Here is a 12,200-nt window from a genome sequence, read left to right on the forward strand (position 1 = left end):
TCTGGCGGACCGTTTTTGTGTCAAATTATTAATTTCTTAAGTAAGTAGCCGTGTAATAAGCAGGATAATGTACAACTAGCGGATCATTGTTGTGAAATAAACCCCTTCAGGGCAATGCAAGACCCCTCCACTTCACGTGCGGCATCGCCCTGTTGGGGTTTATTTCACAACAATGACTGGCTCGCTGTACATTATCCCTTACATATATACCAGTATCTTCTAAAATGAAATCCATAACAGTAGCCTAACTTTGTGTCTTACTGTATACTATATACATATATACATATATGTACTACAATTCGGCTTTTGAATTTTATTCACTGTGCCGTGTTTTGTGTTATTTTTGGACACTCTTACCCTTTATCCTCCAAAAAAGGCTGACTTGCTGTCGGTGACATCACATTCCCATTCCCTATAGTGTCCTCCACACAAAATTATGTTCAGGATAAGAGTGTACAGCATCAACATTTAAAGGATTTGTCATAAAAGGTTCATTTATCGTTCAAAGCAGGCAATCTGTGATACATATGTATGAATGTACATAAATGAAATGGAGAAATGCATTTGAGTTTTTACCAAGAAAAAGACAAAAATTAATTTTTGCTCAATCTACGGAATAACTTCACAAATTGCTTAAAGGGTCATTGCTTGACATAACTCAACTGTCTGGTTTAGGTTTCATCCACTTCCCAATGCCTTTAGAAATGGCTGCACCTGTGAGCATTAACAACGGTCTTATGGATGCAGCTGCTACTACAGAAGCTCCAGCTACAGGGGCGTTAACTGCAGCTGTGACTATTGCTAGCATCATCAACTGATTACCTGCAGTGTTCATGTAGCCTCCCCACCTGCTCCACCGTTCCTTCAAATTCTTCTTTCTCTGGGCCTCTTCATACATGCTTTTGGTATAATGGTTACCATTAAACTGCACTATCTTGTCTATCTTTTCAAACAGATCATCCACCTGAGTGCGGTTTTCCATGCATGTGTTGTCAAACACAACGTACCCAGCTTTATAGCCACTGGTGAGCTCCTTGAGTTCAGGACTTCGGTCTAAACTGTCCTCAATGGACTTCCCCTTGAGCTCATCTCCCCTCGTGAACAGCACCAGTGTATAATTGGAGACTTCCTCACCAAAGTTGTCCTTGATCCACTTGACGGCGTTCTTCTCCTCTTCAGTGAACCGTACATCCAGTCTGATTACTAGCAGGAATATGTGGGGTCCTGGGTCAGACAGCATGATACATTTCTCTATCTCAGTTTTCAACTGACTCTCCTTTATCAATGTGTCAAAGACCCCAGGGGTGTCGACCACACTCACAGTTCTTTCATCAAAGTGGCCGGTGTCTTTTTCACATGTCTCTGTCACAGAAGACGGAGAAATCTCTGAGGTAAAAGCTTGTCGTCCCAGGATGGTGTTCCCTGTTGCACTCTTTCCTGATCCAGTCTTCCCCAGCAGGACGATCCTCAGGTCGCTGACAACAGGAGAGCTGCAGTCTGTGGACAAAAAGACAGAGAGACAGTTTATCTGAACTCTTGGGTTTTGGGTCAGCTCACACAAGGAGTGTAAAAAGGCCTGCATACACTCACCTTCAGTTGAGGTAAAATCCATCTTGTTGTAGAGAGAAATACCTGGAAACACAAATCAAACCTGACTTTGAACCACAAAATATGTCTGGGCTTTTCTGAACCTGTTGTTCCAGATCACAGTAGGTTAGTACTGCTGTGTGCTAGTTATTCCTCCCTCCCTCCCTTTCTCTCTCTCCACCTCAGTGGTTTACAGGAAAATGAAACTCTCTCCCTTTCTCTCTCAACCTCAGTGGTTTCCAGGAAAGTGAAACTACAACTTTCAGAAAGCTGTTGACATGGGATTCAAAACATTATTAAAATAGTTTAGATTCTTACAAGCTAAAGCAGGTGACACCCTAATCTCAGCTTTGGCACAAACTCTTACAGGAGACATGGCACTTTTCTATTGATAAGTCCCTTTCATTGATAATCAGGGTTCATCATTATTGGCAATAAACAATACAGGACTGCACAATGAAATGCAGAAGTCGCCACTCCACATTGCACACTGAGAAGTTGTATAAACGAGACAACGACATTGAACTAGAATCAAATTGTAAAAATATGTATCAAAAGAAACAGTCATTTGTCTTAATATCAACTGGACCTTTGACTTGACACTGATGGTTAATAAATGCGGTGTCATGTTAACTGAAGTTGCTAAATGTATGTTTTTTCACCTTACATTGACCCACTAGAGATTTTTGTTTTTACATAAGACCCACTGTAGTTCTGGGTCTTATGAATTCACCCTGACTGTGTTTATCTCAAAAAAGCAACTGTGTGGATGCGTGGAAGATATAATGGGGATTCTTGTTTTCATAACTGGGGTTTTCATGTAATACAGATTTTTGGTACAAAATCAAATGACACTTTTTAAAGTTTTGGTCACATTGTTTTATTTTATTCTTCCAAATCAAACAGACAAAAATAACAATAGTGTCCTTCACACAAAATGATATTCAGGATAAGAGTGTACAACATCGGCATTTAAAGCGTTTGTCATAAAAAGGTTCATTTATCGTTCAAAGCAGGCAATCTGTGATTAATATGTATGAATGTACATTAATGAAATGAAGAAATGCAATAAAGTTTTGGAAGCCAAAAAATTATTCAAATATAAATTTGCACTCAATCAATGGAATGACATCACAAGCTTGCTTAAAGGAGAAATATCATGAAAAACTCACTTTTTAAGTGCTTGTGCTCATACATTTGGGTATGTGGAGTTCCTACCAACCCACAAACTGTGAAATAAGACAACCCAATCAGTTTTTGTGGGCTGTCTAGATCAGAAAACATGTGATTCAACAAGCCATTCACATTTGGTTCCTCTTACTGTGTCACTTATAGGCTCATTAGAATATACGCCCACAGCTTGAGAACTACCTTTGTAAAGGTGCACCATATATTTTTAGCAAGCCAATCAGAGCAGACTGGGCTTTTTCAGGAGGGGGTCTTAAAGAGACAGGCGCTAAAACGGAGCGTTTCAGACAGAGGGTGAATACAGGTATATTCAGACAGACAGTATATGAGAAGAATAATGTGTTTTATGAACATTAAAACTTTTAAACATGTTCTAGTAGAAACCCCAAATACAAGTATGAACCTGATATGTCCCCTTTAAAGGGTCATGGCTTGACATGACTCAGCTCTCCGGTTTAGGTTTCATCCACCACCCGATGCCTTTAGAAATCCCTGCACCTGTGAGCGCTAACAACGGTCTTATGGATGCAGCTGCTGCCGCTTCCTCTGCCATTAGAGCAGCACCAGCTACAGGGGCAGCTGTGGCTGTTGCTAGCATCAACAACTGATTACCTGCAGTGTTCATGTAGCCTCCCCACCTGCTCCACCGTTCCTTTAAATTCTTCTTTCTCTGGGCCTCTTCATACATGCTTTTGGTATAATGGTTACCATTTAACTGCACTATCTTGTCTATCTTTTCAAACAGATCAGCCACCTGAGTGTGGTTTTCCATGCATGTGTTGTCAAACACAACGTACCCAGCTTTACAGCCACTGGTGAGCTCCTTGAGTTCAGGACTTTGGTTTAAAAACTCCTCAATGGACTTCCCCTTGAGCTCATCTCCCCTCGTGAACAGCACCAGTGTATAATTGAAGACTGCTTCACCAAAGTTGTCCTTGATCCACTTGACGGCCTTCTTCTCCTCTTCAGTGAACCGTGCACCCAGACTGATTACTAGCAGGAATATGTGGGGTCCTGGGTAAGACAGCATGATACATTTCTCAAGTTCACATTTCAACTGGCTCTCATTTATCAATGTGTCAAAGACCCCAGGGGTGTCGACCACAGTCACAGTTCTTTCATCAAAGTGGCCGGTGTCTTTTTCACATGTCTCTGTCACAGAAGACGGAGAAATCTCTGAGGTAAAAGCTTGTCGTCCCAGGATGGTGTTCCCTGTTGCACTCTTTCCTGATCCAGTCTTCCCCAGCAGGACGATCCTCAGGTTGCTGACAACAGGAGAGCTGCAGTCTGTGGACAAAAAGACAGAGAGACAGTGTAATGGAAAATTACATTGTATGTAATGATGTCTCTTTATACAACAGTGGAAAGTTACTGTCTGCGTACTCTTCGTCTCATGTAGTGGGAAAGTACTGAGTATTGACTTTTACTGGGACACTGTCTGAGTAAAACAACTCCTTATCTGTACAAAACACTCTTCTGCAGACTTTGTGTGACTCCGTATAACCAGTGCCTCTTCTTGCAAGAATAAAATACAACAAAGACATTTCATCTGTTTGGGATCTTGATTTCAACGTTCATTAGGACTCATCTTGGAATATTGACAGATTTCCATTACAACAGTTAATCTGAACTCTTGGGTTTTGGGTCAGCTCACATAAGGAGTGTAAAAAGGCCTGCATAAACACAAATAAAGACACTCACCTACAATTGAGATTAAACCCATCTTGTTGTGGAGAAAGAAATACCAGGAAACACAAATCAAACCTGACTTTGAACCGCAAAATCTGTCTGTCTGCGTTTCTGAACCTTTTCTTCCAGATCACAGTAGGTCTGTACTGCTGTGTGCTAGTTAGTCCTCCCTCCCTCCCTTTCTCTCTCTCCGCCTCAGTGGTTTACAGGAAAATGAAACTTACCCCCTTTCTCTCTCCGCCTCACTGGTTTCCAGGAAAGTGAAACTACAACTTATTAAAATAGTTTAGATTCTTACAAGCTAAAGCAGGTGACACCCTAATCTTAGCTTTGGCACAAACTCTTAAAGGAGGCATCATAACTCATTTGCATCAACTTTTTGTAGACAGAAACCAGAGATCTAGTTCACTAGTATATATATATACTAAAATGTGTCATTGATAATCAGGGTTCAAGGTTCATCATTATTGGCATTACACAACAAGACTGCAAAATGAAATGCAGTTGTCGCCCCTCTATGTTGGACACAGAAATTGCATAAATGAGACAAATACATTAACTTAGAATAGAATCAAACATCAACAGATTATTTGGCCACTTGGTGGGGCAGGGGAAACAAACATGGTATTCAACAAGTTTGGCTCATCAACCTGTATTGCAGCAATTAAAGCCAAATGTACTTTGATTCTGAACTCTGCTGCCAGCTTCAGGACTATCAGGCATCCTACCAGGCAGCCAATTACCAGCCCGCCTCTTTCTGCAAAGAGCAATGTGCAAATAATGTGCCCACTGTGCCCAAGCTGCCTGGAATGAGGGGGCGTTGAAGCCATTGTGGTAATGGTGGCATTGTCTCTAATGCCATCTAGTGGCTCTAAAGAGAACATTTTAAATTACCCACCTGTACACTGTCAGTGTATCCACACACTCACTAATAGCAGAAGTTGGTAGAAATGGAGCAAATATGATTAAAAGAAAAATATTTTTTATAAAATGTTCACTATATCCTGACTGCTTCAGACAGGTAATCTGAAAAAAAAATCATTTGCCTCTGTGTCCTCTGGTGCTCCAAATGGCATCTGCAAGATTTCTCAGACCGAAGGAAAACAACCAATCAGAGCTGATCTGGAGCCTTGCCGTCTCTGAGCAGCTGTCAATCACTCGCAAACTCCGATCAAACGGTGAAACTAGGCAGCGCTGATCAAATATGAATCAATATCATGTTACTGTAATGTCTATTTCTCTCCTCAGATGTTCTCAGAATCATCTTGTAGTGTACTGTTTAGCTGTAAAATGAGAAAGTTTGTGACCCGGCAGCCATGGTGAGATCAGATGAGGAAACACCAAGCACCGCCCACCAGCCGGAGCAAAGAGATCAGAGTTTGCGAGTGATTGACAGCTGCCTCCTCCACAACTGGACGGGTCCAACATACACAAGGCGTCATCCAGGAGGCCGCTGTTTGTGTCCCGTGCGTCACGTTACAATCAGCTGTTTGTTCGCGTCCCATGTTCACAATGTTCAGTGTCATTTTCACTGTACAATCATAGTAGTTTTAAGCCCAACCATGTAGATCTTTCCTAAAATCTATTGTGGTTTTGTTGCCTGATCCTAAAGTGACGCCAAGGGGCGTGTTGATCAGGCTCCAATCACCTTTCACCTCCTCTTCCTCCTCCTCCTCGGTTCCATCCACTGCCTCAATATGGCCACTCCAGCTCCAAGCAATGACAACATGATAGCAATCAACATTGTCTGTAACAAAGTGTCCTTGTGCTGTAATTTTTTCCATAACTAGCTGTGTGTGTGTGTGTGTGTGTGTGTGTGTGTGTGTATTTAGTATGCAGTATTACACACTGCTGCCCTCCCACACCCCTGTGTATGAGATCCAGAGAGACAAGCTGGCCAGTCATAACAGAAGAAAGACACCAACTACTCACATCACACGACTATACCACCAAGGAACACACAAAGGACCATCAACACGCCATCTGCGGACGTCTGGTTGCGGGATTAGCGATTGAAAGATACTTTTTTTAGAGCTGTATTTAGCTGGAACTGTGAGTGAATTGATTGATTGAACCAAAGAAAACAGGTCAAGTTTAATGCTTTTATTATAACTTGTTGCACAATTATATGTTTTACTAGTTGAAAAAACAAATGAACTGTCTGAATGCCATTAGCTCAGATCTATAATTATTGAACAAGTTCATTTAAAATGTGCTTCTGTGAAGTAAATTTGTTGAAAACTCTGTCATCTTAACAGCAGGCGTTGAACAGAAAAGGATACTGAGGAGAAGAAGGGGACTCATCTCAACAACTCACAATCACGGGACATCTTACTGAATGACTGAGAATAAACCGCAGGAAGCACTGACTTCCATCTACTGAGTGCTCAGTAACCTCCTATAGTGAGAAAGACAATTAAGGGTGACATTTTTCTATTTTTCTTCAGCGGCCATGGCGTCGACGGGTCTCCAGCTGCTGGGCTTGGTGCTGGCCGTGCTGGGCGGGGTGTTCGGGGCGTTGGTGTGCGCCGCTCCTCTGTGGCGTGTGTCCGCCTTCGTGGGTGGAGAGCTGGTGATTGCCCAGGTGTTGTGGGAGGGCCTGTGGATGAACTGCCTGTCTCAGACCACCGGCCAGATCCAGTGCAAGACCTATGATTCCACCCTGGCCCTGCCCAAGTCTGCCCAAGCCGCCCGGGGCCTCACCGTGCTCTCCCTGCTCGTCTGCCTCCTGGCCCTCATGCTTGGGGTGGCGGGGGCCAAGTGCACGCACTGCATGGGCGACAACAACCAGGCCGCCAAGGCTCGGCTGGCGAGGATAGCCGCGGTCCTCTTCCTCGTGGCCGGCTTGGCCTACTTGATACCCATCTGTTGGACCGCCCATGCGGTCATCAGGGACTTCTATGATCCGAACGTTGCAGCACCTTTTAAGAGAGAGCTGGGGCCGGCGCTGTACCTGGGCTGGGGGGCCAGCGTGCTGCTCCTGGTGGGGGGGTCTCTGCTCCACCTGGGTTCCTCTCCACCGGGAGGAGGAACGCTGTCTGTTTTCGGCGGAGCAGCGAAGAACAACCCACACGCAGGGGCAGCAGGGGAGGCGAAGCAACAGGAAAAATCTTTTGTATGAGATGATTTTATTGGACGTGTGAGGTCAAACTACAAGGTCACCATCTATTACAGGACATTCAGCCTATATTGTGTTTTATCTCGCATGTTTCTTTAAATAATGTGGATTTCATTACACTTTGGTAAATGGTTGTTTACATTCATTGACAAATTTACACGATAAACTAAATAGCAAAGGGTTTCTAATAGAGTGTACTGTATATTATTTAATAGCTTTCTGTCAGAGTGGGAGTTGACATGAATTGTGGGAGGATTTTAAATGATTAGCGGTTTACTAATGTGTGTAACTTTGAATTTCTCAAATTCCACTCTGCCTCTGCTTGTGTGCTTGTGTGTGTATGTGTGTGTGTGTGTGTGTGTGTGGGTGGTCTGTGTACAGAAGGCCAGTGTACATGTGTATGCTGGTGTGTTCACTGAAAATATGTGCGGGCCGTCAGAGCGATGCTTGTTTATTTACTTTTATGAATGTTTTTGAGTATTTGGGATTTTGAGCAAATTTATTTATTTTGTTCTTTATTCTTGTTTCTTTCTATTTTTACTGTGGTTCTGCATTACGTATGTCTACTGAACCCTTTTATTGATATCAGTTCAAACACCCCTATTGTCTAAGTTTTAGAGCTTTTTTCTTTATATGAGAAATAGTTATTCATGTTTATGTAATATAATAGTATGTATTGCAGTATAGAAGTTATAGTTTTGTAAATTTAGTTTAAAACTTCAGTAGGCAGAAGGTTTTTGTCATCATTGGGCAAAAATTCCATAATAACCTTTCAGCATATTGTAATTCAAGTGTTCTGAGAGATAACTAAACTTCTGCACCTCCTCATTGCTCTGTTTTCAGGCTTTAAAAAATCTAGCTTGTGATGGGAGACTTTGACCAATCACAGGTCATTTCAGAGAGAGAGCGTTCCTATTGGCTGTGCTCCGACTGGTGGGCGGTGCTTGGTATTTCCTCAACTGATCTCAACATTGCTGCTGGGTCACAAACTTTCTCATTTTACAGCTAAACAGTACACTACAAAATGTTTCTGAAGGCATTTGAGGTGAGAAATAGGCATTACAGTAACAGAATATTGATTCAGCGCTGCCTAGTTTGACTGTTTGATCGGAGTTTGTGAGTGATTGACAGCTGCTCAGAGACGGCAAGGCTCCAGCTCGGATCTGATTGGTTGTTTTCCTCCGGTCTGTGAAATCTTGCGGCACATGATTTTTTTTCAGATTACTTGTCACACGCACTACTGTCATGTTATAGGAACCGTTTTATAAAAATAACTTTTTTTTAAATCATATTTGCTCCAATTCTACCCACTGCTGCTTTAACAAAAAATAATTTGTTGCAGATCTTGAAAATGTATTAATTTTTGACCTTGTGTTCTCTGACTTTATAGTTTACTAATTCTCACAATTGTATATGTCTTACATAGTCTGGAGATGATTCATCTAACTTTTGATTTAATAACATCATACAGTATAAACTAGTCACTGTGACTTTGCATTTTCCACTGTGACATTGCATTTTCCACCTTTATTATTTTTGTATTGACTGTCTTTTGTTATAACCACTTATGTACAATAAACATACGTGTTTGCATTCCACTACAACTGTTTCTATATATATTAGAATATATATTCAAATACAGGATTATTCCCTTCTAGACATCACACATATATTATCTACCAGAGAGATGTGTTTGCTACCATCTTCTTCACACTTCACTGTCTCAGAGGAATGAGTCATAAACAATAAATGAGCCTGGTTACACGCAGGTCAGTTGTGGGTGCACGGCTAATGGAAATCAGCGATGTCTGCACACTCACACTGAAAACCACATAATGATTTGAATGGACAACAACTCAAACCAAACCATTATTTACCCACTATGAGTGGTGACAGCAGACATAATACACTTGGGGGCAGTAAAAACTCAGCAACTGATGATGTGCTCTCTAACATGAACTGGTGATTTATATATACAGGCGGTGGACTAGACAATGTAAACACTACAGGTAAACAGTATACTCAAATTAAGTTCACAATAGCAAACATGGAAACCAATATGGGTGCCATCGGTTTGAGTGCCAGTTTTCCGCTTTTGCCAACCTCTTATGTCTGTCATACAGTATTTGATATAATGACTGTTATTCTTTTTTATTTATTTTGCTTTTTTTCCATCTACCCTTTGGGTATGGTCTCTTTAATGCTCCGTGAGTTGTTACTAATAGAAAAAAAATTCAAAATGTAGCATTTGGCACCTGTGGTTAAGGTAAGGGTTTAATTGCTAGGTGCTTTTGGTTGAGGTGTTGCAATACTGTTGTATAACTTCTGTTTTTTTTAGCTGTGAGTTATGTGTGTTGAATAAAAAGCTGCACTTGATTCAAGAGACAACTTCATTGGAGCGACTATTACAGAAACTGACACAGCATGGGGCCAAAGGTCAGCCAAGAAATGGAACACATATTCAACAGTGTCTTTGTCTTGCCTGCATGCCATGCACCAGAACAGATAAGACTTATTTTTAAGGGCACAGGGCAAAAGGACTGCATGCTAAAAGTTCCTCTTTCTTGGAGAAGAACAATGTAACTTTAAAGCTGCAAGTACATTTTAAGTGGTATACTTCCTCCCTTTTTTAGATAGTGAAAAAGAATATTTCTTACCAACCAACCTCACTATTAATGGGACATAATGACATCTGCCTCATAATAAAACAACTAGTGTTATAATGATTTTATTAACTTTCTTTAACCCTCTGAGACCCACGATCCCGACCGACATTATTGTCTTTCAGAGGGTCAGTTTTGAGCTAAGGGACGGAGGCTAAATTTTGGCGAGGAGAAACTGGCATGGTCATTTTCAAATGGGTCCCTTGACCTCTGACCTCAAAATATGTGAATGGGTTATATGGGTACCCACGAGTCTCCCCTTTACAGACATGCCCACTTTATGATAATCACATGCAGTTTTTTGAATGCAGTATAAATATGTTATTTTCCCCTATTCTAAAAATCATGTGTTTGAATATTTCTGCATACTGGGGTCCCTAAAAAGTCTTTGAATTACACAAATTGGGTATCACTGTAAAGCTGAGACTCTTGTGGATCCAATGATCCAACTGTATTCATGTGTGATGATGTTAGTTCCCATAGTAGCCATTTCATTGTAGTGAGACCATTTTTTTAAACTTGACCTCACTGTATAAAATGACCTGTGGTGACCTCTAGGATAATTACAGCCTCATGAAACTTTACAGCCACAAACTACAGACCAAGAGCATTCAGAGGATGGATGGCTTTCCTAGGTAGATTGACAATAAGGGGGTTTATGAGCAGTTTCTAGAACAGAAGTGCTCGCCATCTAATCGCTGAAAAATGCAATTTTTGCAGAAATCTCCAAATGTCAAAAGTTTTTGATCCCAAATCACAGCATGGCTTTTTCTATGGTGTTCCTAAAGGTGTCTTAATGTGGTATTTTGGAGGGATTATTGATCATCTTTTATCAATTCTCGATTGGTAAAAAAAGTGGTTGAATTTAGCACCAAATCTTTGTAACAAATGGTATCAACCCAAAAATTGCTGCAACAATTTATGAGACATAATAGAGCATGGGGATGGTCATTATATACTTCTATCATAATGTTCTAAACTCTTATACACTTTTACAATTTATTCAAATGAATTAATTGATGTTTATTTTCTAATTCATAACTAGAACAACTTGACACACAGTGCTGAGCTGCATCTCAAACTAATCTTCAGGTTCCCAGCTTTCAGATGATGTACACCACTTCTATGTGGCATCTACTGCTGACCTGCTATATCCCCCTAAAGACCCCCTGTAGCCCCCTAAAATAGACAAAAACGGGTCTATTGTGAGTCTCAGAGGGTTAAATGACCTGGAATGAGCATGTAGGCCCCTTTATTTGTGAGTGTGTGTACAGGACGTTACAAATAACCTTGTGATAAAGGATCTATTCACGGTTAACTGGATGAAGTTTCTGCTGGTTTGTGAATGTCAAGGCAAATAGGTCTCTTCTACTCTTCCTCTTAAAGAGACAGAGACACTATCTGGGCTCTGCGGGCTACAGGGAGGAATGCGTGTCGCTTTAAAACCCGCATGAGTTTGCGGTGGTGACTGGTGATGGGAGTTCCGGCTCTTTTTAGTGATCCAGATCATTTGACTCAGCTCACCAAAGAAGAGCCGGCTCTTTCGGCTTCCAAACGGCTCTTCGTTTTACCACTTCTGCCTTTTATAATTCAGCCAAATTTAGCGCTGTTTTGACCTATGATTAGTATGTGTGCACATATATCACTTAAATTATTCAATTTAATTATACTAAACCTTATAATTTCCAGAATATCATAATTTTACATTTTTTGCTTCATTTCCGACTATCACTCATCTTGTCTGCTATTCACGCACCGCACTCCTCTCTCTTTCTCTCCTCCTCTCCCTCCTGCTGCGTACCTGTAGACCGTCAGCGCGCCGCACACCCCCGTCCCTCCCCGTTTGATGGTATGATCCTTGTCTGTCATCACCTGATTGGTCGCACGGACGTCAATAACACAGTATTCAGTCACAGTCATGGTACTTTCCACAGGCTTTGTGCTTTCCATGCTCC

General features: G+C 41.4%; 3 protein-coding genes across 3 annotated transcripts; 1 reads left to right on the plus strand and 2 right to left on the minus strand.

Moving 5' to 3' along the window:
* Positions 1 to 347: 347 nt before the first annotated feature.
* On the minus strand, positions 348 to 1,728 carry LOC141765168 (GTPase IMAP family member 4-like). Its single transcript, XM_074631161.1, has 2 exons — positions 1,591 to 1,728; positions 348 to 1,497 (listed from the first exon to the last, which is right to left on the minus strand). Exons 1-2 carry the CDS (start codon positions 1,610 to 1,612, stop codon positions 659 to 661), a joined length of 861 nt encoding a protein of 286 aa, XP_074487262.1. The 5' UTR covers positions 1,613 to 1,728; the 3' UTR covers positions 348 to 658.
* Positions 1,729 to 2,442: 714 nt separating this feature from the next.
* LOC141765166 (GTPase IMAP family member 7-like) lies at positions 2,443 to 4,665 on the minus strand. The gene is made up of 2 exons (XM_074631159.1): positions 4,477 to 4,665; positions 2,443 to 4,062 (listed from the first exon to the last, which is right to left on the minus strand). The coding sequence occupies exons 1-2, from the start codon at positions 4,496 to 4,498 to the stop codon at positions 3,218 to 3,220; spliced, it is 867 nt and encodes a 288-aa protein (XP_074487260.1). The 5' UTR covers positions 4,499 to 4,665; the 3' UTR covers positions 2,443 to 3,217.
* Positions 4,666 to 6,508: 1,843 nt separating this feature from the next.
* On the plus strand, positions 6,509 to 9,180 carry LOC141765169 (claudin-4-like). The gene has a single exon (XM_074631162.1). It carries the CDS (start codon positions 6,917 to 6,919, stop codon positions 7,583 to 7,585), a length of 669 nt encoding a protein of 222 aa, XP_074487263.1. The 5' UTR covers positions 6,509 to 6,916; the 3' UTR covers positions 7,586 to 9,180.
* Positions 9,181 to 12,200: the final 3,020 nt, after the last annotated feature.

This window comes from Sebastes fasciatus, chromosome 3 (assembly GCF_043250625.1).
Source record: "Sebastes fasciatus isolate fSebFas1 chromosome 3, fSebFas1.pri, whole genome shotgun sequence".
Taxonomy (NCBI): Eukaryota; Metazoa; Chordata; class Actinopteri; order Perciformes; family Sebastidae; genus Sebastes; species Sebastes fasciatus.